Source organism: Stegastes partitus, unplaced genomic scaffold (assembly GCF_000690725.1).
Source record: "Stegastes partitus isolate 25-593 unplaced genomic scaffold, Stegastes_partitus-1.0.2 Scaffold711, whole genome shotgun sequence".
Classification (NCBI taxonomy): Eukaryota; Metazoa; Chordata; class Actinopteri; family Pomacentridae; genus Stegastes; species Stegastes partitus.
Genome location: NW_007578442.1, coordinates 102,842 through 129,404, shown reverse-complemented (window position 1 = coordinate 129,404; position 26,563 = coordinate 102,842). Strand labels below are relative to the sequence as shown.

At 40.3% G+C, this 26,563-nt stretch overlaps 1 protein-coding gene across 1 annotated transcript; it reads right to left on the bottom strand.

The window, feature by feature from the left end:
• Nucleotides 1-4,827: 4,827 nt before the first annotated feature.
• pde11al (phosphodiesterase 11a, like) lies at nt 4,828-22,368 on the bottom strand. The gene is made up of 20 exons (XM_008291063.1): nt 21,595-22,368; nt 20,594-20,752; nt 19,194-19,283; nt 18,775-18,915; nt 17,729-17,793; nt 17,188-17,308; nt 16,940-17,015; nt 16,787-16,854; nt 16,586-16,678; nt 14,815-14,865; nt 14,552-14,698; nt 12,590-12,697; nt 8,843-8,952; nt 8,658-8,748; nt 7,674-7,774; nt 7,387-7,464; nt 7,232-7,295; nt 6,188-6,262; nt 5,258-5,341; nt 4,828-5,160 (listed from the first exon to the last, which is right to left on the bottom strand). The coding sequence occupies exons 1-20, from the start codon at nt 22,366-22,368 to the stop codon at nt 4,828-4,830; spliced, it is 2,829 nt and encodes a 942-aa protein (XP_008289285.1).
• Nucleotides 22,369-26,563: the final 4,195 nt, after the last annotated feature.

The following is a 26,563-nucleotide window of genomic DNA, read 5'->3' as shown; positions in this document are numbered from 1 at the left end:
ACCTTAATGATGTGCCGTTGAATATGTGATCATTGAAGCCGTCGCGCTGATACGTAACAGTGCCATCTGTTTGCAAACTCATAATAGAGTTCCAGTGTTGCATCATGAAAAATAAATGCACGTAATAAAATAAATAATCATGAGGCGAACAACGCGATTTCTAGTGCATTACCATTAGTACTGAGAGTGTGTATTAATATTTATAGTGTACTTCACACTATTGCATTTGCATGGCAATCTAGTTTCTAAAAATGGATATAGGACATTTCCTCTAGACGTACAAAGCAGCAGTGAAGAGTGATCTCATTACTGCGTTTACACACATACGCTGTTTAAAACCTTCACTGTAACTCATATTCAGAGGTTATCGCAGGTTGTTTGCTTTCTATTCTCAGCCTCATAAGAAAGGAGCCAGGCGTATGAATATCTTAGAGGTTATTAAACATTACACGAGTCTCTTCGAGGTGTTTGTTCTTCAGGCGGCCGTTTGTGCTCTGCATCTTTTTTTCTTTTTTTTTTTTCTCCGTCAGTGTGCGCCTATAGTACAGTATGTCGGCCTGAGCAGGAGACATTGTTTCCGCATGTGAGGGAGATAAAACAGAAAAACACAGAAGAGGAAAGAGAGAGAGAGAGAGGAAGAGAGAGATCAAAGACTGTGGTAGAGCCAGGCCCTCTATCAAAAATGAGGTTGGAAGGCTCTCCCTCCTCTCTCCATCCGGTTCTCCTCTGATCATCGACCCTGAGGAGAATAAACTCAATCCATGTTAAATTATAGATTAAGGCCCAGCTCTGGCTGTGGTGTTGGCAGCTGGCGGCAGCGGGTGCGTCAAGTTTTTTTTTTTTTACACACTTCTGCTGCCTCCACTGTTGCCTCACCTCGCCACATTATCAAAATCAACATCATCCACGGCAGATGAATAACAAGATTTAAAAGAGACTGTATGAATATGTAAAGATTCTCTCCACAATATGGTCTCCGCGAGGCCGCGCTCGTGTTTTGATGCTTCTTAGATGAGTCAACCTTTTGCATTACTTTTTTTTTTTTTTTGGCTTTTATTCTCATATTGCTCTTTTAGCTACATAACGAGATTATATGTAAAGTTGTGTAAAAGAAAAGATAAAAGATTTTTTTTTAACTCTGTTCCAAGCAGATGGTGCAGTCACAGAGCAGCAGAGCATCACAAATGCAAATACTGTCTATTTCGGTCACAAAAATCTATTAATGTCCAGATGCACAGAAAATCAAGTTCAACAAAAGCAGGTCAGCGTTGCATCAAGCTTATTCTACATCATCTGAAGGATGTAAGAAACTAATTCCATGTAGGATCATCAGTAAACTGCAAATTTGCTCACATACATTGAGCAGATGCTGTCAGTAACATTGGATATCTGTGATGCAAATGGTGCAAATAACCTGCTTTATCTACCACACCTCCTATCTGCATTTGATTCATCATCTTTCAAATGCATATCTGTGTCTGTTACGTCAGTGAGCTTCGGTGAATGAGTGCATCTATGGCTACACATGAAATCGGGGACTGGAAACTGACATTATGATCAAAGCTCTCAGCGTATTGTTGAATCAAAACCGTCCTCTGAAGTTTGTTCGTGCCCGTCTCCCTTAAGGTGCAGAATTTAGTCAAATATTCATATATTCATTCACGTATTTTATTTATTTCGTCAACAACCTTGTGACAGCAGCAGTGTATTCACACCAGGATGGATCTTTTCCCTTATGCATCCGTATGTTTATGTCACAGTTTTGTCAGTAAGCTTCACTGTAATTCTCTGTTTTCTCCATAACTGTAATTGTGAACAGCAACCATTACATGACTTCATAACAACAAATGCTACAGCATTTTATTCACAATACCAGGTGGAGACTTGCCTCTCGCTTTTTATCTGAACTTAAGTGCTTTCTTGTCCTCTCTGAGAATGTATTTTAAGGGGATAATTATAAATATAGAGCCTGGTGTAAGAAAAAATAATAAATGTATCATTTTGGTACAGTCTGTGATCGAAAATAGAAATCTATTTCTTTTCTCAGCAACAACAGTGCAGTAACAATATTCTTACATAACAACACTTTTGAAATGACAGTACTTTCATGCAAAGCAAATCTCATAGGGCAGTCGAAGGCATCGAGATAACACCTGGTGTCAACATCAAACATGATGCATGCAGTTTCAACATAATCAGCATGCATCAGCAAACTAATGGATACATATGTACACGTTCTGCTTTACGAAAATGTTAAAACTTCGATTTAGGTATCTTTACATATTACATATACACAATACAGAAATCTTCTAAAGGCATAGTTCAGTTGTCTGAGAAGTTTTACTTCTTACCCGGAGTGAAACGGACTCATGGATGTTTTTCATGCTGCAGTGTGAAGTTTTAAGATTTAGTGAAAAGTAAAATTAGCATAACTTTGCTCATCCAGTGCTTCAATCACAACCTGAGGGTTGCCTAGCAACTTTGTTGGGGTAATGGGGCGCTGTAATCACATTACATTTGTTTGTAACACAGTGAGGTCAGATATTCATGTTCCTAAATTCAATAATCACATTACAGTTACTAATAGGCTATAGTTACCACTGCCAGTGTCACCTTAATTCTCTTTGACATGCTAATGAGTCTTGCTACAACAATTTTTCTCAAGTGATCATTGGACTGGTTTTCACAAGCTTTGTTGGTGCTATGACACATTTTACGCAGCTGTTGCCTCCTTTTCTGCCATCTGAGTTATTGTTCTCAAAATCCCCAACAACAACAGCCTCTGAGCAGTTTGGTCTACTTGGCTCTTGCGGTAAATTATCCATTTTATTGACAGTTCCCTGTGTACAAATGTTCCACAACAACTCCCCCTGTAACTGTTTTGAAGCAGTACTGGTGATGCATCTTGGGTTTAGCACCGCCCAAGACATATTTGATTGGTTTAAAGAAATACAGTAGTAGGATAGTGGAATGAGGTGCAGTTGGACCATTCTACATCTGACACAGTGCTGTGGAGATAGGTATGACTAACTTTGTGGTAAAATTTTATTAAAGAGCATAAAAGAAAGATCTTGTTTATGTCCTCCTTATAAGAATAGAGATTTGTTCAGATATGTTGGCATATATGAGGTTCAACGTTACATCAATTCCTCTCACACGATTTTGCTTAGAAAGTAGTGTAACAAATCACTTTCCACCGAGAACAGTTAAGTAAAGTTAGCAAAGTCCCAAACTCAATACCAAGATTAGGTTTGGAGAATCTTTAACTGATCATTTTTGGAATAAGCCTGTGTCCAACTCTTTGTATATCATTTGTAACACAGAAAAGTGGGGAAAAAAATTAGAGGGTCTAAGGCTAAAGAGGCTCCACCTGGTGGTGTACCAAGACACTACAGATAATCTACAAAACGTGAAGTGTATTATCTGGGAAAATTGTATCATGTGGAGTAATCAAATTGCAAAATCCAAAAGTACAGCATTACGTCTGAGAAAAGTAATGAACATGTTCTCTGTAAATTGATCTTAGTCTCTCACAGGTAGACCATTCTGCAGCACAGAATGGTCTGATGCATCTCATTATCATTCTGCTATCATGTGAAAAATGCGCTGGCTTGTTTGTATTTTATTAAACCAGTCACAATTGTCTTAGGGGGAGCCCAGGATGCAGCAACTGTGTCCCCTCAAAACAGCGACAGAGAAATTGTTTTGGTCAAACATTTGCCTGTAGGAAGGTAAGCACAAATTGCTAAATCATGGAAATAACCTATTGTATGATCCAAATCCTCAGTAAAACTTGACATTTTCAAGTTCCTGCTCCAAGGTTGCTGTTGTTTCCTGTAGATAAGGACATTTTTAAAGCCACTACATGCAGATAGCAGAAGGGTTGGAAAAAGCAGCGACAAATGTGTGGAGGAAATGATAGACTTAAACCCGAAGTCTACATCTGGTGAGTCAGACTACAATGACCCCAATGCTACCTAGAAAAAAACTGTTATAGTTACATATGAGCACATAAGAATGACAGCATGTTACAGTAACGTTACATATTCTGCTTGTCTAAAAACGATACCACTTTACTAGGTTTCTTTCACATCCATAAGACAATTTCAAACCATTTGTATTCTTCTGTACAAACACAAAACCAACCTATGGAGTGTGGATTTTTATCAATGACCTTCTTTACAAAATCAGTACTACAATATTGAGCCTTTCACACTTTTCTGCCTGTTTTAAATTAAAGTGTAGCAATGTATATTTCCGATATGATATACACATGCAATGCTCAGAAAAGCTGGTGGTGAAACAGCTCCGCTAACGTATAAACACTGAAAATAATGCCATGCAGCCAAAGATTTGCAACTGAGGTAAGACAGCCTATCACTGAGTAACATTCAGGAACAAGATCGTGCTCCAGTCTACATTCATAATGGCAATTTATGTGACGGGTCACAGTGATTCCTTTTTGTTGTGTAAAGGCATTCCAATGTGGGCTTGTGATTTTAGTTATCAGTAAAAACAATACAGTAATAAGTGGCCCTCTTTGGTTTTTAAAAAGTCTCTTGTTCGGCTTCATCTCAGTGACGAACGGCTTTCAGACACACACAAACAGGGAAACTGCCCTTTAATTAGAAGTTGACCAAGGGGAATCAATCCCACCCCTGAGTTTAATACAGTGATGCTTATAGGAGAAGCAATATGCACAGCAGATGAAAGCTGCATCTCATTTACCCAGATGGTGTTGGGTAGTGCATGTGTAAGAAAATCACAGGGCATTTGAGGAGCCCCATGTGTGTCATTTTATGGGCAAACCTTAACAGTAAGCTTGCTTTATTTATTTCCTGCAGGTGTTACATTGCCAGCTGATGTGGCTTCATCATCACTGGGTTCTTTGTTTAATCTCCACTTCAGATTCTGGCTGCATTTAGACTTTAACCCAAACTTTTTGTTTTCATCTAGTTTCACTGTCGCTGTAGTCTTGGGGCATTCACTGGTTTCTGTATCTTCACTGGGCTCGGTATTCTGACCTGGTTCATTACTCAGATTGGACACTGAGGCTCTGCGCGTCTGCTGATAGGACAAGCAGAGGTCCTGCCACTTCTGTCGATTGGCGTCTATCCCGTCCAGCATCGGCTGTAATTTCCTATTGAGCTTCAGCAGCGTCTAAGAGAGATACGGAGAGAACAGAGGATTTCGGATATTCAAAATGATCATTTTTATCATTGTAAATGTATAGCTTGAGTCAGTAAGTGTTACCTACCTGGTAAAGAGGTTTACAGATCCCATCGATCCATTCTAACTGTAAGGCAGGTAGTTCATCTTTGCGATTGCGGTCAAAGATGGCCTACAGAGAGATGATAGTTTTCTGTCATCCATGGCCAGAGACATTCATTATAATCATTTAACATAGTCTTAGTCACATTAAGGATATGATATGAATGCATGACTGCATGCTGAGCTCAGTATAAGAGCATTCAAGTGAAAGATAAGACTGGAAAGACTTGTCAGAAATGGATGTGTAAAATTGACATTCATCAGTCTGTTAAAGTGGTGGCAGTCTGCTATTCACACATACGTCCTTTTTATAATATTATTCCTCATAACTTTATTCAGACAGACCCACCACGGTGACAAAGAAAGCCACGGTATGAATGCAACATTTGCCTTATTTTGTCTTCAAGATGTGACAGTGCACCAACATAATCCATAATAATGCACCAACATAGAACAAAAATGTCAAGGATAATTTACAATTCTACGCGTTTTATGAAATTACTGCTGTTGTTCTATATGTGCTAATATTTGCAATTCTCTCTGTGTTTGGAGATGCTCATATGGATCCTGCTGCTGTCTGATGTTGCCAGTATTTAATAAACTCAGAAGAAAAACTCCTACAAACAAATGAACACAACAAACTAAACTTCAGCTCTTTCAACACTTTGTCAAAACCCTATGTCTGGCTTTGTCAAAGTAAAGTTCTACTTTTATGGACATTTCAGTTTGTAATATGTTTGAAATTGTCGATAAAAATGTGTGTTTGGAACAATACTGGTGTTAAAATGTGGAAAGAGCCTCAGTCTTGTGTGTGCCTTTGTTATATGAGGTTGTGTTTTGTTGAAAGTGCAACAGAAAATGTACACATTTCAGTTGCAATTACATAAATAAACATGATTCCATGTATCTTACTTACTGCTGGGGTTAACTTAAGCTCAGACCTCTCTCTGTCGCCTTGTTCAAAGAACTCACTGGTCACCAGCTCTGCCACCTTAAAACAACAGTGAAAACAATCATTATTTTACTCAAACACAAGGTAACATCCATCCATCCATCCATTATCTATACACCGCTTAATCCTCACTAGGGTGGAGTCTATCCCAGCTGACTTAGGGCGAAGGCAGGGGACACCCTGGACAGGTCACCAGTCTATCACAGGGCTACACTTAGAGACAGACAACCAAGCACACTCACATTCACACCTACAGACAATTTAGAATCACCAATTAACCTCAGCATGTTTCTGGACTGTGTGGGAGGAAGCCGGAGAACCTGGAGAGAACCCACGCTGCACGGGGAGAACATGCAAACTCCACGCAGAAAGATTCTGGTGCCCCGACCGGGACGCGAACCGGCGACCTTCTTGCTGCGAGGCAACAGTGCTAACCACTGCGCCACCCTGCAGCCCTCACAAGGTAACATGTCAATATTAAAACCTCCACTGAGAGCTCCAAGGTGCATGTATTTTGTTACATCTTTGTGTTTCATCTACTTGAAGTAAAATGATGTGCTATTCCGAACACTGGCCGTGTTAACTCCCTGCCTGTCTTGTGCAGTTTCAGAGAACAACAGAAAAAAGTGCACAAACTGGAACAAGCAGCACAATCCTCTTTAAGCTTTAAGCAAATCAGCTTCAGTTGTACATAAATCAAACACGTCTGTGTGTCTAACTACAAGGAAGTAAGTGGATTAGTGCGCTAACTGGGCTCTACTAAGCGACTTCCCGGCAAACCAAACAAGCTTAATTGAAGTTTATTTAGAAAGCTTTAGGAGGCTCATGTCCTTGGCCCATACAGAGGGACTCAGGGGGAATACATTCGTTAAAAATAATTCTTTTTCTCTGCTTTGATGAAGTGCCATTTTGCTCCTTGTAGCAGCTGAGAAATTCTACTATCTTCAATGGATTTTTGATCTGTTAGCATGCAATTTGAGCAAACAGGGAGAAACTTTGTGAACAAACCTGTTTAGATATCTTCCAAGGACGAGTGACCGCACCGAGATCACACGCTGTCATCAGCATAGACCTGTTGGTGACATTAAAGCTCATTTCTGGCTCCTTGCTTTGCTTTTCACAGTTAAAGGGATTTTGTTTTATTTAGCGCAAATGTAGAATACCTGAGAACTTCTCTGTGTCCTTCATCCGTCCAGCTGAATTCTCCAGACAGAACACACTCAAAGAACTTGGTTCGGCGCCTTACAATTCAAACAGACAGTCAAGGATACGAAACAATGTTAGGAGAGACCACGCAGACGCTCTATAACGCAGCAGAAATTTAGCTGTGAATTCCTCTATTTGCTTGCAAAAATATATCTTGTAGAATAATCTGTGATAATCCAATGCCAGTTTTGCTTTTTTTCTGCCAAACTCTGTCAGCTCAAAGTGTACAGAAAAGACCACTTACTCAAAGTGCAAAGTAAGGTCTGTGGAGAGAATAGCCTGCTTCAATAGTTGCATCATGTTGCTATATTCCTTAGAGCAGAGGTTTGCAAAGATATTGTGACCCTGTGAGAGAAAGCACAACAGTATGCAATAGCTACACACACAAAAAGCGAGCCAAGATGAGTAATAGCGGCTAAAATATCTCCTTAAACCCAATGCATCGGTAAAGTCATCGCTCACTGTCAAATGAAGCTCCCATTAGCTATGTTAATTAGCAATGTGTATGGGCTTTCTCTGTCCTCTGTTAAAAGAAATCAATAGAGAAAACGGTTCCCAATGATTAAACTGATCTACACTTGAGACAAAGTACTCTCCTGACATCAGTAGTGGTCACTGGTGCTGCCTACCAGCAGTTTGTGCCTACAGCACCATCCCAGATTGCACAGCAGTGGTCTCAGAGCCATGTTGAAACATTTTCAAACGGGATCAGAAATGCAGTTGTGGAGGATCAGTTGTTTTTTTTTTTTTTTATTGGGATTTTGTGGTATTTTTATTGTGCGTTTGACTTTCATGCTGTTTTGTAAGTGTTGTTTTGTTGAGCTGATGGATTTTAGACAGACTTTGCAAACTACCTTAGGCTGTGCCAGATGGAGTTGATCAATGATTGCACAGATAAAATAAATAAATAATAAATTAAATACTGCAGTGTTTCTGGTTCAGTTGTTTTACCCTTTCACCATTGTAGTTTTAAAATGAGCTTCTACAAGGAAAACGCAAAAGAAGAAAATCTTACAAAGTCCCTGAAAGCTATCAATCACACAATATGTGACATTAAAGCTATTCAACACTGTATTTGGTGCTTTTCTTATAGTATAATTATTTGCATTTCATTAAGGACGAAGTACACACAATTTTGTTTTATCATTTTAAATTGCAGCTCATGAATCAAAGACCACAACTGAAAACCTCGCCTGATTCTAACTACATAAAAAAAATGTGGTCCTACCTCACTTTGCAGGATCATGACTGCATGGTTGAAGTGATGATGCTCCAGGGTGGCCGATGTTCCATAAAGCAGAGCCAGAGCGGAGCCTGTCCTGCAGGAAAAATACAGCAGTGACACTTTCAGGTGCCAACGACAGTGACACGACAGGTTTTTCTCACACCTCGTGCCTCGGTCATGCTGCTTACTTGGCTTGAAATGCGTTGTTGGTGCCTCGATGGTCCAAGTCATGGCACAAACAGCCAACCATCAGAGCCAGGGTCTCTGCATCTGACAGGACATCCTGGAAGCTGGCGGTCTGCACAAAGCAAAAAAGCAAAACAGACAGAAACATTCTTTACCATCCAGGTAGGAGTGTCGACCATTTTCCATTTATTCTGTACAGTTTATTTTATGTCTCCACTTACCTATACGTATACATCAGTGTTACCTAGGGTAACCTAGGATAGAATAGGATAGCACCCTGCTAATTTTGTTTACATATTGTTTATGCTGTATATGTGCTGGATGAGTTATCACATGGACAAAGAATGGCCTTCTGGAGGAAGGCTCTGTGGGCAAATGAAACAAAAAAATTGCTATTTGGCCACAGTGAACAGATATGTGTTTGTAGGAGAGAAAGTGAGGCTTTTAACCCTGAAAGCACCAAACCTACTGTCAATCATGGTGGTGTCAGTATTATTCTCTGGGGCTGTTTTGGTGCCAGTGGAACTGGTGCTTTATACAAACTAAGTGGAATCATAATAAAGGAGGATTACCACCACATTCTTGAGGAAAACTTAAAATGATCAACCAGAAAGCTGGGTCTTTAAACAAGACAATGACACAAATCAAACGTGACAAAGAAATGGCTAAATCAGGCGAGAATTAAGGTTTTAGACTGGTCTCCCTGAAGTCCTGACTTAAACCCCATGGAGAACCTGTAGACTGAAGATTCAAATCTGTGATACAAAGCCAACAAACTTAATATAACTGCACCAACTCTGTCAAGAAGAGTGGTTAACGATAGAAACATACCAGAAGCAAGGACAGCTACCAAAAACACCTAGTTGCGGTTAAACAGGCCATTTTTCCAAACATCATTGCTGTATGTATATTTCTGACCCAGCAGATTGTGTCATCCTTTCAGTAATAAATAATGGAATAAATTCATGACAAAACAGCAAAGCAAATCCGTGTTTGTTTGTTTGTTTGTAAACTTTTGTTCACAACTGTATATCTTGGGAAGATATTGTAATTTCCTACATTTGAGCAGTCCTTGAACTTCTCATGTCAGTGTTGGTGTAATTAGTCACCAGGTGTGACTTTGTTAGTCTGTTAGCCAATCAGTGCCAGATTGAGGCAAATGTTGTAACCAATCAGATTCTGAGACAGGTTGGACTAAACCAGGAGGGAAGAAACAGAAGGAAGGAGACAGACGCAGGTGAGTAATAAAGAGATGTGAAACTTGGTTTTTAAGTTCATTAAGCCTTGTTCAGTTACTGTATTTCATCCAAAGACGAGCCGGTGGTTTTATTAAAGTGTGTTGCTGCAGCCAGAGAAAGCTGCTTTTTGCACATGGAACAAGCCTCAGGACAGATTTTCTTCATAGCTCAGCTCACCAATGCACAGAGGTTTAGAAGTGACTGTTACTAACAGCTTTCTGCATTTCCAAGGAGAACAGACAGACTGACCCTTCAGGGTTTTCAAATGAGCTCCAACATAAACCGGGTAACAAAACCCTGGGCGCCATTTTTATTTAATTTTATTTAGGTTGTTAAATAGATATTGTCCTATTTCTGCATTGAATGTTTGTACTTTGGTGTTTATTCATGCTCTTCATGTAACGGTAAAAAAACAAAAAATAAATAAAGACTAAGCTTTGGTTAAATGTAATGAATGGGATGTAAAATCTCACGATAATAGCATAGATTTTCAATAGGCTGATCTGGGCTATTTGCATTTCACCTGGAGTCATGCACCTGAAGTTATAACTGTTTGTGATTTTACATTTTAGCAGCTCTCACCAGTTTACTTCCCATGCAAATGAAAGTTTTAGGTATAAGGATGTGTACAACTCTAATCGGATAGGATATGGATGCATGATGGGGTTGGATAAATGAAAGAACGATGGAAGAACATCCCCCTTGTGGATATGTAACTGCACAAGCCATAAAATCACTCCAAAAAACAGCCTATAAGAAATTAGCTCAAATGAATCACATATTTATAAAGAATAACATGGAATAATCGCATTTTTGAATTTCCAATCAGATAAAAGCAGCTTTACCTGATCAGAAATACTCCAAATAATACACACAAAAAAATAATACGCCGGGCTGAGTTGGATAATAAACCCAAAAATGTCAGGACCAATTTACAGCCCCAGGACCAACATAACTAGCAATTATTACGCCAAATCAAGGCCTGTTAAAAGAATATACTGGAGGAAAAACTGCTAGTAATGGGATTAAGTAGGACAGAATAAAATGGAATACGATGCAACTGATCAGAGGCCTGCACTACAAAGTTAAACTAAAGATTTGGAGCATGTTATGTTCAGATCAACACTTATAAAAGCAGCTCCTGCTGAGCGATCTTGGAAAATCACCATTTGTACAAGGTCCTGTAGAGACTGCCTAAACCCTTTGGCTTTCTCTGATGAGCATAGTTATGACATACATGCTAGTAGATTCTCAGCAGGGGGAGCTCCAGTCTTTTTTTCCCCCCTTGTTGGCTGCAAACAAGCAATTGTTCTATGAGCTTTATTGTGATATAATATTAAAGCAGAGGCTCATTAAAGCACTGAAGCCTTGTGCTTGTTGACCTTTTTAGATTTGCAGTGAGCCTACTTAAAAGTTTGAATTTTGTTTTAGTTTTTGTTCTGTATTTGTTCCCGACACAGATGATATTTTTTGCCAGCTTTCCTTTCTGGAGCAGCTGTGTTACTTTTACATTACGTTCTTCATATGGGTTTAGCATTATGATTTATTCTTCTTGTGAGACGTATGCGGCTCTAGACCTGTTTGGTCATCTGGTGACTCTTCAACCCCGCTCTTCAACCCTGGATTGATTTAACAAGTTGACAACCAGCCTTGTGTGACTGTTCGGCTTAGTTAGGTCAGATAACAATAATGTATCATGGGTACATTGAAGTTGCTTCTTTATGCAGACCTTAGGAGGGAAATGTGATCATTTATTTATTGATTTTTCATTGATTTCTGCATATCAGAGGTTTAAAATCGTTTGCTCTTGCCTTCCTCAGAGACCCTCTCACCATCCACACACTGAGGGATCTTCCAGGACTGATGATGCCATCTTCCAAGAGAACGTATTCATCAGATCAGTAGGCTGCGTTTTATTTTATTCTTTTACGTGTTGATCTGTTATCTCAAACATAACCTGTTCCTGAGCGTCAGTTACCATGGTGATGGACCACTGCAAGATTTGAACCACTTTTGATCCCTAAAAGCTCAGAATTAAACCTGGAGTTACTTCGTTAATACCAAATCCTGCTTTGTAGTCCAGGCCTCTGATCATCCTGGAAAGTTGATCATCCTCTTCAAGGCTTTACCCCAAAGAGTCCAACTTTAGAATTTTATCCTAATGATGTTTCCCCCTGTGATGTTTCCTCCTAATGATCTTTTATTTAGTGACAGGTTGTTGATTAATTTAATAGATTTTTTTTTTTGCATGGCTGCCTTTTAACTTGTTGAACCATTAAGGGTCTAATTTTGAATACTGACTACTTTTATCACCATATAGACAGCTTCACAGTATGGAATGAAACCAAGAGAGACCAATGCAGACTACATGTGAATCAAGACTTGGAGACATGTCTCTTAGAAAACTGGATATTTTTTTCTTTGTGGGCATGCAAAGCAGCTTTAGTCCATTGTTCCAGTTGAAGACGATACACTTAAATCTGACTTTGCTTGATCTGTATTGAAACTTACTGTGATCATAACGAACATGCACTGCGACACATTGAAAGCATGTCTCCAGTTATGATATGCCACGGTTCGATAGTTCTTCCTCACAGTCAGAAGCCAGCGGCACAAAACCTACAAGGAGACAAACATGACAGGTGCCACACCTACACTGTACATACACTGTGGATTCATAAACAACACAAACAGTATACAACAGAAGTGAGAGTGTACTATCACTTAAATGTCAAATTATTCAGAGTTGAATCACCTTAAACTAAGTTGAACAGCAGAGTCTTTGTTTATACGTGAAATTAAAAACTTACAATTTAGATTTACCATCATAAAAATACAGGCCCCAGAGTAGGAACTCAGTACAACTAAAGTGAGTACACCTTTCACTGCTAAGATTTACGTCTTTAGGTTTTTCAGTACTCCGTTTGTCCGTCTTTATTGTTGATGGCAGACTCAATCCTCCTCGGCATGAAGGACACCACAGCTCCAGTGACCTGCCATTCTTCAGATCTTTAGCTATCTGCTCTGTGCTACAGGGTTTGTGTTGTGTGTTTTGTTTTAACTACACAAATCAATCTATTGGATTCGAACCAGACGACATACTTGACCAAGTCACAGTTGTGTCACTTTTTCTTCTTTAGGAACTCTTTTGTTGTGCATTGGATCAGTATCACGCTGAAATATTCCTTTGCTAACAAGCTTCTGCAGACTGGGAGACACACAGCCCCATATCATCACACCACCACCTCTGTGCTTCACTCTCAGGACTATGTATTCACTGTGGTAGTCCTGGTCAGGTTCACACCAAACATGCTGGACGCCATCTGAGCTGAACAAGTTTATCTTGGTCTTATCTGACCAAAGAATAAGCTACCAGTGTTAATCAGGCTTCTTTTTATGTTCTTTAGTACGGAAGTCGAGAGCGGTCGTTTTCCGCTACTGTTCTTTCTTCGCCGTTTTCTCGAGATAACGAGTTAATTTTCTCGTTATCTCGGGATAACAAGAATTGTTTTCTCCTGAAAACGAGACAATTGGTGTTTGTGTTTGCCTGCTCATGCCTGGTCCAGGATTCCATCCTCAGTCACCAGCGGGGGGCCAGAGGACAGACGAGACCGGGCACGAGCGCTTCATTGTAAGTTGTCGTGCCCGGTCAGCTGTTCTCATGACACGTCATGTCGGAGTTCCCGGTCAGCTGTCTATATAAGATGCGTCACACCAGGAAGTCCGACAACTTCTGATGAAGGCTGAAGTGACAGCCGAAACTGTCAACGGGATAATTATCTCGTTATCTCTGGAAAATGGCGTTTAAAAAAATGTGTCGGCTTCCGTACTTTAGCAAAGTTCATCATCATTTTTTCTACTGGAGCAAAAGCAAGGGTTTTTTTTTTGGAAACCAACCATAGAGGTTGATGTTATGCACTGTCCTTCACACTATTTGTGCTGTCACAGGAACTGAATTCTATTGATAACCCCTGTGCCAAGTCTGAAGCACATCTGTTGTGAAAGGCTGAGCCACTATCTGTGGCATCATTTTAGGAAGACCAGCTCGAGTTAGAGGTACTATGGCTCCTGATTACTGCTACAACTGAGTTTTAGGTGGTCACTGATCTTGTTTCACCTTTGTGAAGTCTTACAATTTGAATTTTTCTGTTTTTCTGGCAATGGCTTTCCATGTGGAGCCATCTGGTGATCACAGCTCATTTTATAACCATGTTCGTGCAGTTGGACTGACTGGAAATCACAGGCATACTTGGTTTTGTTTCAGGTTTTTGTGTGTTAGTGATTACCACGATATTCACTTTCATTGCTGTGAGTGTCGACTCAGGGGCCTGTATTTTTTCAATATAGTCTTTCTGAGGTATTTTTCAGTCGTTCATAAGGGGAAATACTTGACAATTAAGTGATGCTGCTCAGGGGTGGACTCACTTCTGTTGTGTATATATATCTGTTAAAGGGCATATTCCAGGGCCTTACCTCATAGTCAATTTTAAACTTTTGGACGACACCAAGTTCCAGAAACATCCTGAGCGACGCGGTGATCATGGCGTCATTGTCCAAAGAGAAGTCGTTGAAGTGAAACTCGTCGATGCCTAACTCACTGCTCAGGGGGATCTTGGCGGCCTTAGGGGGGACAGGACAGAGCTGCCAGTCACTCACCAGATAGGTTTCCAATTATACATCCAGATTCCACACATTTCATAAAGTCAGTGTATGGTGGTTGAATGTTTTCGTGTTACCTTAAGTCTGTCAACTTCCACCTTGGAGCAGGTAGCATGGTAGGACAACATCTGGAAAAGCAGATAAATAGTGAGATGTAGATTCTGATGTAATTCTTTGAGACCTAAATTAGATAAGAACAACTCTTGGAAAGACGGCTACACGATACAATCAATATTTTCTAAGAATCTGAGTCTGTGTCCTACTTATGTTCTTACATAAACGGGATCAAAGAAAGCACATCTCTGCCTTTAAAAGCCAATTTGTTGCTATGTTTCATGTCTCCTAATGGTTAAAAAAAAAAGAGAGAAAAGGAGCAAAGACTATGTGACAGAAATACAGCGGTGTGTGTTGCCTTTGATGAGAGGTGAGCAGACTGGCACATGTATTTATCATGAATTATTGAAAGCAGCTGAAATATTTATGGTCGAGATGCAGAACCATGTTTTCTGCGGATAATGTGACTGCTCAGGTTAGATACCGGGCAGTGGAGCAGAACACAGACGGAGACGCTAATGAATGGAACGAGCTGCTGTTGCAATTAGCATTAATCAGCGACACTTTATTCCTCTATGGTTAATAATTTCTCATGCATTAAGTCTGAAATGATTTCAAGGAGTGCAATAGCAACCTGTTTTTATTATAGTCTTATATTTAGGAACAATTTGTATTGTTTTAATTTATTTTTGGTTTAATTAAATGGGAAGTTGTTGTATGGCAATCTATGGAAACTCATATTTTTAATGTCAATAAATAATAATAATAACACATTTTATTTATAGAGCACTTTTCACAAACTCAAAGACGCTTTACATGTTAAAATAAAAACAAAACAAATAGAAAAAAAAAGCAAATACAAGTATACAGAATAAGTCAAACTAAAGAAAACAGAACAAACAGTTGGAAAAGCAAAAGAAAATAAATGAATAAAAACCTTGATTTATATGTAGTGAGGGTTTTTTTTTTTTTTAAATCAACACAGCTTCATTCGTAAATGAAAATATATAAGCATATTATTCTAAATATTCCTATGACTATTATCATTATGAGCAAATGCCATACAGTTTATTTGACCAGTAGGTTTGTTCTGGCTGGAAATGACATAAACACAGTATGACATGGGGTTAGAGATGTTAATGATAGATTTGAAGTATTTCTATGTTTATTTTGTGCATTTCTACTCAAAATATAATAAAACTGTCACCATTTTTCGAGAAAATGCGGTTTCTACTGTACTCTTGAGTGTTCGATTACATTATAAACTGAGAAGAGCTGTTGCAGTAGTTCTCTGGCTAGTCAACTGCAAGGGGCTTTGGCTGTTAGCTTCTGGCTAAACCCAAAGAGCTTAGTGAGCTGCTATTAAGCTGTAGCACTGAGAGAGAACTGCATCAGTGGCCGCAGTGCAAAGCATCATTAAAAAGTGCACAGAGCTGCACGCTGAGGAGTGGTCGGAAATCCCAGTGGAGACATGCAGAAAGCTTGTTAGCAAGTGTAAGAGCCGTTTAATTGATGTGGTGGCAGTTTAAGGTTTTACAATTGATTACTAAGATACTGAAACTGAAATAGTTACACTTTTAATGATTTTTTGGCCCAAAGAAACTTTACAAATCAAAATTTGTCATGTGAATGAATAACTTGGTGCTTGTACGGAAATTATTAATCACAAAAGAACAATTGACAAAAGATGAAAAAAATAAAAAGTTATGTATACAAATAAACATATGGAAACATCTTATCAGTGGTTTCAGTGGTGGGTGAAAAAAGAAAGACTGGTTTAATCAACATGCTTACATCCAGTGCTACAGACTGTTTGGCCCACGTCTTCTTAACTTGGTTGTACATCATAGTGTTGTTGATTCCAAGCCCACAGAATATCACAAATGCCTGCACACAAAAAATAACAAAGCGTGAAAACAACCTTAAGATTTTCAAGTCTATACACAAACAAAGATTTGGTGGTGCAGAATTTCACGAAAATGTATAGCAGTTAACCTCAAACAGTCTCTGATCTGCATCATTGAAAGTCTTCCTGTCCAGTCGATTCAGAATCTGTGCAACCCCTGCAGAAAATACACAAAAATCATTAGCTGTGACATGAAAACAGTTTTTCAGAGGGACAGTATTGATTATTTCTGCTCAACCTACCGATTATCTGATGGGTGCGATTCCAGATTGGGACACATAACACTGATCTGATGTGGAAGCCTGAGGCCTGATCTGCCTGCAGAGACAGAAGACAGAATCACACAGTTTGATTGTTTGAGAAATTTAGATTTTTACAAAATTGTGTCTGTGGCCTGTATTTTTTTTTAATTTTTTATTTTCCAACTAGATTTTAAATGAAGGTTTTATCTCAGCTCTAATGGGCTCTAAAGACGCCGCTGTGTCCACACCTCGGCATCAAAGCGTGGGTCCTGACACACATCGCTGATGTTAACGGGCAGTCCTGTGGAAGCCACCAGCTCAGCAATGCTGTTATTGATCAGCCAGTCGGAACAGGATAACTTCTCCATGCTGACGTGGCCAATAACACAAAGAGGAAACAACAGGCACTTACACATCCAAAACAACAGCAGTAAATACTGAGAGCAAATATTGAGCGGGCTAATTCCAGCATGACGAGCTTTGTCACGCTGGAACGCATCAGCGTGCTGCACATACATGTGTGTGTCCATTTATGGTTTGTGTTTCTGTTGTGTTGACCTACATCTAGAACAAATAACAGACCGTTTTCACAGCAGATATTTTGACCTGTCCCAGTAGGAATGACTTATAATTCTATCAGATAATTACATGCACAAGAGCCGGATCTCCACTAATTGGAATACAGTTACCATTAATAATCATTTTCCTGATTTTCCTGCTGTGACAAATCAAATTATCAGCCATGAAGTAAATCTGTCGTCAGTGTCTTTTTCATAATGTTTCTTTCACCTGATATCTCGGTCCATGTTGCACAAAGGAGACATGAGTTCAAACGTCTTGGAGAACTTCACAACCTACAAGAAAATCATTTATCATCACAACCGGCAGCAGCTTTAAGCAGTGATGACAGCAGAGTTTTGCACAAAACTGCCACGTAGTTTAACCCTCTGAACCTCATTTTTATTCACTCTGGGCCCATTTTTCACTTGTATATAAAGTCCTGCACCATTATGGAAACACCAGTGGATACCAGTAGAGATAACTCATTAAAAAAAAGAAAAACAATACATATTTGATTTATTTGATTATTTCATTTAGAAAAAACTTACTGCAACCAACAGGTGCAACATTTTTCCAAGTGCCTGCAGGTGTTACCAATACTAGAAAAAAAAGGGGGTTTCAATGTGATATAGCTATTTTATTATTTGCATTTTTTTACAATCTAGACGTTTTTTGCACTACTTTGCACATCAGCTCTAGAAAGATGTTTCACCGTGTTGAATGTATCTTCAACTTGCTCCTCTGTGCTGTTTCTGTTTCATGTTGTATTTATTTCATTGGCCTAGTCTGCTTCATTTTGCTCTCAATTTCTTGTTGTATCCTTTCTGCTATGTGTAAACACAGCCTGCAGTTCAGCCGAAAAGTCTCCATGTTGGTCGCTGTGAGTCAGTCATGGCTTCTCACTTGCGATAGGGAGCATATATTTTAGTTTTTTTGTAGAACTGCGTCACAGAAAACATTTTATTTTTTGATGTATTGTTTTTTTAAAGTGAGTTTGATGAAATATCGTGATTTTAAGCTTAGACTTGGTCAATTTTTTCAATGGTGCCACATGTTCTTTAGGTTAGTGGCTCCAACCTAACAGCTCTTTAGCAGTTTCTGCCTCTGACAAATGGTGTAATTTTGGAGATTTAAAAGAAATATATATGCTTTTAAACCCACCAGCAGGTTTTGGGATTCAGAGGGTTAATGGAACAAGTCGGCTAACTTTGGGTAGGTGCAATATCTGTGTGGCAGGAAAAAGCTGATGAAGTGCAAACAAAAACAGGTCTCACAGGTGAGTCGATGTCCTCCAGAAGAAGCACAGAGCAGCGTTCGCACTGTAATAAGGTCAGCGCTCGCTGCATGATCTTCCTGACAATCTTCTCCAGGTCGGTTTGCTCCTCAAACAGGTCATTGACCACCTCGAGCAAAGCCTGTGGCAGCAAGAATGCACAATATGAATCATGGTCAGTACACAAAAATCATGTTTGCATATTTATGATCCGATATGTTATTGAAGGTTACTCTGTGAGCTAAAGTCATGTAAAATCTCTTGTGCTATGTTTTTATCAACAACTGCATAAGATTATCATATTAGTGTGTGTACAGTAAGTGATGTATGTTTTATTCTAAATAGGTTTAATATGTTGTCTGTAATTCTCCAAATGACCATAAAAAGATTAAATGTATGGCACGGTTTACAACTTCTCACCCGACTTCTTTCATACTCCTTGCGAGATTCCGAAAACAGCTTGGCGTTAGAAATCGATATTCCACAGAATGGCAAATACATCTGCAGCACCTGAGTGAAAGCACAAAGGCATGTGGTTAGAGGCGTGTATAATCTATAAATGTTAATGCTAAACAAAAGGGCATAAAACTGGGTGAGAGAAATGGTGACAATGTGAGCTGATGCTGGTAGAGAGTCATGATGGAGTCAGCTGCTTCTCAGCACAATCTCCTCTCAATAGATTCCCTGCTAATGAAGTATTGATTTAGAGGTTTCGAAAGACATCAGTGGCCCTAAAACGTCTGGATAAGCTGGCAGATCGAGTTTTTCTTCTATTTTCACTCTCTTTGTTGCTGAAAATAGTTTCTGGAGTTGCTATTTTTAGTGTTTTGCTTTGGATTCCCAAAGAAATCTTTTTAAAAATGATGACAAACTAGATTTCTTTGAAGCTGAAGTGAGAGAACAAACTGTATGTACTCAGAATAAATGGAATTCCACAACTTTATTCTGCCACCTTGTGGACAAACGGTTGCTTCTCAGTGCAGTTTGGTAGATTTTTGCGAACTTCTTATTAAAAACACCTATTTCTTGGGGCGCCGCTGTAGCTCACCTGGTTGAGCTGGCGTCCCATGTGCAGGGCTACAGTCCCGATGTGGAGGTCATGAGTTTGAATCCCTCTCATGGCCCTTTCCCACATGCACTCACTCTTCTCCCCCACTTTCCTGTCTCTCTCTCTCACTGCTCTATCCAACAAAGGCCAAAAAAACCCCCACCTATTTCCATAAAGCGAATCAAACACTTTTGCCCTTTTATTGCCCGACTACTCATTCAAACAAGATGCAACACTTTCCACATCCGCAAGATGTACAATATATTATTTTTTCATCAGCAAACTGGGAGAATGAGATTGTAATCACAGGCTGCGGAGCCGTAAATGAAACCGTAATACGTGCGCATTCCTTCAAACCCATTTCAAGTGGATAGCTCGGGAAGCAACTGGAAGTGTATTAACTCAAAACATGCTTCCAAAGTGTGTGTGTGTGTGTGTGGTGTCTGTGAGTATATTGCACAACCAGACATATTTAATGCACACTTGAGTAAAAGCTTGACCTCTTCTCTTCATTTTTCTGCTGTTTTGCTTCCAAGGGATCACTTTGCCTCTTCTCCGCAGCCATTAAGAAGATTCACAGTACAAACAGTGTTGCATAGCTTTAGTACTTCTGTGCAAATGTGTGTGTGTGTGTGTGTGGTTTGGGCTGCACAATCCAATTTTACCTCCACCTTTAAAACGCCCTTAATGGCACAATTGTTGACAGTAATACTGAAGATGATAAATTGCCTGCAGTGTGTTGCACGTTTTTTTTTTTCTTCTTTCATCTCACCTTCTCATCATCCTCAGTAAAGGGGGTGCCCATTGGATTTTTGTTAATGGCTTGTACAACACCAATAACTTCTCCATCACTGTTGCAAATGGCCATGCAGAGGATGGACTGAGTCTTGTAACCGGTTAACTTGTCAATCTCATCACTGAAGCGGTGATCCTGCAATGTAGTCATTAAAAAAAAAAAAAGTAATGCATGTAAAATAATACCACATAAATGCAAATATGAAGCACACCATAGTCAGTACAATGACAGCACATTTGACCTCGTGGCCCCACATCTCCATAAGATTTAGGTTTTACGCGCCTGCTCAGTGGGATTATTTTCGCTCATTTGAATTCGCGACTCTGCAGGAATCGATTGTTTTTACAATAAGAAGAGCAACTATAATGCCCCTCACTGACACATATCTATACTACTGCAGTAATAGACCGCAAGGGGATATGCATCATCACGTTAGATTCCCAAGCAGCCCAGGGCCATGATATAATGATGTGGTGCGCAACTGGTAGCTTATAAGACTGGAGCTTGTGGGAATCTGGGAGGCTGATTGGCTCCCTTTCCTGCCTTTTCCTTTGACGACTATAGACTAAGAATTTTTTCCCCCCTTCTTTTTATTCTGACATAATTGAGCTAATTACCCAGAGTCCTCACTGGACTTCACTGAGTCTTCAGTCGAGCTGCTCGACATGCGCAAAAGTTTTATCTCTGAGGGGTGGTTGCGATTTTTCCAGCCACTGAACACCGTCCTCTGGCAGCGAAGAAACTTCAAAAACAGCTAATTAAAATGGGTTTCTTTCTCTCTCTCTGTTCTTTTAACATTTATGGGTTCTTTTCAAGCAGAAATGTGGCCAAAGGTGCATCTCCGCTAACTTTAAGGTTATTTATGGTCATGTTTTTTTCCCCTCAGTGCACTAAAAAACATATATTTCTAAACACTGTTTCTGAATGAACTTTTGTCTGAGGACAACAATGGTAAATAGAACTATACAGAGCTTTACCTCATATGCGTTTGAGATGTTTACAGTCTCTCCATGCTCTGCCACATAGCCAATTATACCTTTTCCCCATGGCACCTGCACTTCATTGGAGTTCAGGGTGCTGGATGATGGTCTGACTGTGGTGCCTGAGTGCACATCAAAGAACTTGGACACCAGAGTCCTCTTGTGAGCGGGTCCCTCAACGAGGAAAAGTGAGCACCTGTCCGCATCCACCAGGATACACACGTTTATCAAGATCTTGTAACTCAGATTTGTCAGGTCCAAATCATTGGAGATGTCCTTCACTAACTCCAAGAAAAACTCCCTCTCGTTTGTTTCTTTGAGTCTGTATTTGTAGTCAATGGCGCTGGACGCGTACTGGGGCACGTTGACCCGGGACTCCAGCAGGGCGCTCAGGATGTGCGCCGTGGTCGGAGGCAGAGAGCTGGCTTTACGCAGGAGCGCACGGCGCCTCATGCTGGACTGGGACTCGTGTTCGCTCAGGCTCACATGCTCGTCGTAGGTGCGGTGCGCGGTGGTGGCTTTGGACCGGGCGAAGTTCCGTCGCAGCTCCATGTGGGACGATCTGCGCCGGAGCCCGTCGGCGTTGGTCGGCCAGAGCGGGTCCGTGGCGGCGCCGCGCTTCTCCTCGACTGTGGACACTTTCGACGGCTGATGCTCCTTCAGCCACCTGCTCACCTGATCACATTTCGCTTTCCGAACCAGATACTCCTCGAACAGGTCCGGGTGGCAGTCCAGAAACGCCTCTATATCCGAGAAGTCAAACGCAGTCATGGTGAAAGCTGGAACGAGACTCTCAAATGTGATGGAACAAGAGTTTAGGCGAGTGACTGACGGGGTGAGGCGGCTACAGCCGAGCTTCTCAGAGAAGAGATGTCCTCAAAACAGTTCTTCATTCATCCCTAGTATGAGCCAGTCCATTGCGCACTCTTCCCTGAAACACTGGGAGCACAAGTGGTCAAGATTCACTTTATCTGGGAGCGAACTGATGACGCCTGAGAGAGGAGCTACAGCTGTCAGTCAAACGAGAGATGGAGCTGCTCTCTGGGGGGCTTGTGGAATAGTATGCAGAGGTGTAGAAAAGCACGGCTCCTATATAGATTCTCCCGAGAAAATGAAACAGAAAAACTGCAGGGCAGCCTGTTCACTCGCTCTCTTTTATTGTATACCACCAGAGACCCTGTGTGCAGGGCTCTTATTAAAACAGATCAGATGTTTCATTTACATTTAAAACGTGCTGAAGAAGGCAGTTTTTTTTTTCAATGTACAGTTTGAATAATGAGCTGAAAAGAACAGCTAAAGTCATCATGGAAATGTTAACAGTAAAGCGGTTTATTTATTGAAGAAGGAGAGAAAATTAAGAAGTTATTCCATGATAGATAGATAGATAGATAGATAGATAGATAGATAGATAGAGTGGGTGTAAAGGTACAAAAGCAGCTCTGACTACCTTGCCTTATGAGCAGCTCTGAATAACTCAAGGGCACCTGGCTCCCAGCTAACAGAATGTGACTGAATAGATGGAGAAAGAACGTGAAAATACTCAAAGAAAATGTGTTATTTTTCCAACAATTTATGCCCTAAGTTGCACGCAGCTGAATAAAAAAAAAAACACTGTTGTCATGGATGTGATTTGTCTCAAAATATTTCCCATTGTAGACTAAAACACACGCGTGTTACCTTGGAGTCACACACATACTAACGCCCACACACTGGCTGTACCTCTGTAGCTGTAAAATGTGTTTTCTTGAAACATGAAATTAATGAAATATTCTCCAGAGCTGTGAGCTTTGAAGTGCAAGTTCACAGTTTCATCTTTTATTCTTTCATTCTCAGCTCACATGAAAGAAACATCATGAATGTCTCCGTCAAAAAAAAAAAAAAAAAAAAAACTCTTTCAGGAAGCTTGTAAGCCCACCGAGGAGGCCAGGGTGGATACGAGGTGGGCAATGGAGGCCGCTGGCCGAGGACCCCTGGTCACCAGGAGGGATGAGGGCGAGTGGCTGCACGGTTGAGATCAGACCGCTGCTACATCGGTGTCTGTTAACCATCATCACAAACAAACATTTTAGTCAGTCAAACCTAACTCGGCATTAAACACGTTGGCAGCTGACGAGGAAATGCACATAGAACTAGTTCTTGCAGCCATGCGACACTTGCTGCAAAGGCCCTGTCTCAAAATGTACCTTTCTTTTTTGAGTTCTTCTGTTTACATTGTGCTCACCTAGCAACTATGGAGTTGGAAGGTTCTGGGCTTGACCCCTCTCATCACCTGGAGCCTTTCTGTTTGCATGTGGCCATACATGTTCTCCCTGAACCTGCGTGGGTTTCATCCCGATGCTCCGGCTTCCTCCCACAGTCCAAAGACATGCACAGTAGGTTAATTTGTGATTCTAAACCGGCCGTAGGTGTCGGCTGAGCGTGCATGGTTGTACCCCAGTGTCAGCTTGGATAGGCTCCAGGCCCCAGGTATGGACAGTGGATGGATGGATTGTAAATATGCATAAATAAAACTGTTTTTTAAAAAAAAAACTGGAACAGCAAACCTGTAGGTTGGAGCCTACATTTTGAGAGTATCAGTTGGTTTAAGGGGTCACCTCGAGCAGCTCTTTGACCACTGGGATTATGCTTGCAGTTTGCTATCTGAATGGAGTAAATAATTAATATTTTCCTCTAGAGAGAGATGAATTAATTTCTCACTGTGTTTCAGAGGTTATTGGGGTATGAGGTTCTGTAAAAGCCACTGATTAAGCTGAATTCCTATTTGTGGGTGAAATCCTGCAGGGGTTAACCATCAGCTTGCATCTGCACAATAACTTAATATTAGAGAAATCACTGCAGGCTCTGGCACATTTGTAATGCAGCAGCAGGAAATGTAATCCGGAGAGCAGCGGCTCTGCTGGGGCAAAGCAGGATAATTGGTTACTGGACTTAGCTTAGGCTGCTTGATAGGACTTGGGTGTTTTGCTAAGACTTTGGACAAGGTCTCCTGAGAATCCCAATTAAAAAGCAGAATGCAGAATATGGGTCTTGTGAACTGACAAACAAGCCAAGGTTTGCTGCTTGGAAAGCAGTCCGTGTCATGTGCTAGGAGAGGCAGCCGCATTCATTATATGTGCTGATTGAGAAGTGGTGTGTAGAGGCAGTTTTCAGGTTTCTGATGGGAAGTACATCAGGCGTGTTGTCCTATTTAAAGGCACCTAATCGGTCGATCGGTCTTATACTGTCTGCTGTGACATCCTACGTAAGCATCCAATCTGCCGAAGAAAGAACAAGTTTTGGTTGTTTTCTTGAGAGATATCTGCATTTCTTTTTCTCAGTGCTGTACCCAGTTGTGACGTCATGTACTTCAGTCCACAAATCTGGATTTAGATACATATGAATCTGAATGTGAATAATGCCTGTTGGTGGTGTTTTGGTCATTGTCAATAAAATTGGATAAAATCACCTCAGTTCTTGATAGTTAATGCTTAAAACATGTTTTTTTTTTTTTATTTTTAATGTTGCTTATTTAGTCATGAATATTAAATATTATGCTGTATACAACAGAAGTGAGCACACCTCTACGTAACAGCATCTAAATGTCAAATTATTCAAAAGTGCATCACCTCACAAGAACTGTTTATTTACAGTTACAAACTGACAGTTCAGATGTGCTTTACTAAAAATATAGGATCCACATTTGGGGGTGGGCAACAGTACGCTTTTGTATTTCTGAGGTTCAAGTCTTTTATTTTTTATGCTTTGCTCCATCTCTTTGGTATGTAGGACATCAAATTTCTGGTGAGATGTTCTGGAAGTGTTCTTTTTTTTTTCCAACTGCTGTTTGCTCGATGGGTTGAGTTGCTCCATGTTTCTCTTTTAAAGGCTCATTTGATTCAAATCAGGCAACATACTTGGCCAGGTCATGGTTTTCACTTTTTCTTCTTTAGAAAATCTTGTATGAGACATTCAGGCAGTCGTGGTCCATCTCTAAATGTTATCTCCCGACACCTTTTGAACTCATGCAGCCCCATATCATCACACTCCCATCTCTGTGCTTCACACTCAGGGCTGTGCATTCACTGTGGTGATCCTAGCCAGGTTCACACTAAATATGCTGCAACTCCAACTGAGCTGATCAAATTTATCTTGATCTCATCTGACCAAAAAATGGACTCCCCAATATTCTTCAGAGATCCTTACATGTATTTTAACAAAGTTTATTGTTGTAGTTTTGTGCCAAAGGGCAAGCGAGGCTTTCTGTCTCTGACATACAGGTTATGTTGTGTCCCATCCTTCGCCTTGTCTGCGCTGTTGCTACAATTTCCATTGATACCCCCAGTGCCACGTCTGAGGCACTTGTCTACCTATTTTTTAGAGTTAGACTGTAGCACACCGTCTGGGGTGTCATTTAAGTAAGATGGTCACTGCAGCTCTGATTAGTGGTACTATGGCTCCTTCTATACTTCCTGATAACTGCAGATTCTTCATTGGTTACTGATCTTACCGCATCTTTTCCATCTTTATACAGTCTCACAATCAGATTATTTGATTTGTTCTGACAATTCTGCTTAATGTGGAACAATGATGCAGACATGCAGATAGGCACAGGCCAACGATTCAAAACTGAGAAAGTTATGGTTTTTGCAAGTCATTTTATAATACAATTAGGCTAATTGCTAAGTATTTTCCAGATGCTCATAAACAGAAATACTTGAAATTTAAGTGTATAAGCCTTCATGAAACATCTGTTTTTGATCGACATACTTTACTTGTCCACTTATAAATAATGCCATTACTGGGAGGTGATGCAACTTAAAATCATTTGACATTTAGGTGACTATTGCAAAGGGGTGTACTTACTCCTGCTATACAGTGTATAGCAAATGTACGTTATCAGGGGCTTGAATGGCAACAACATTGTTGGAAAAGCGTATTATTTCAATTTAAGAGTATTTTACAAGCTAAGGATTGACTAAATGGGACG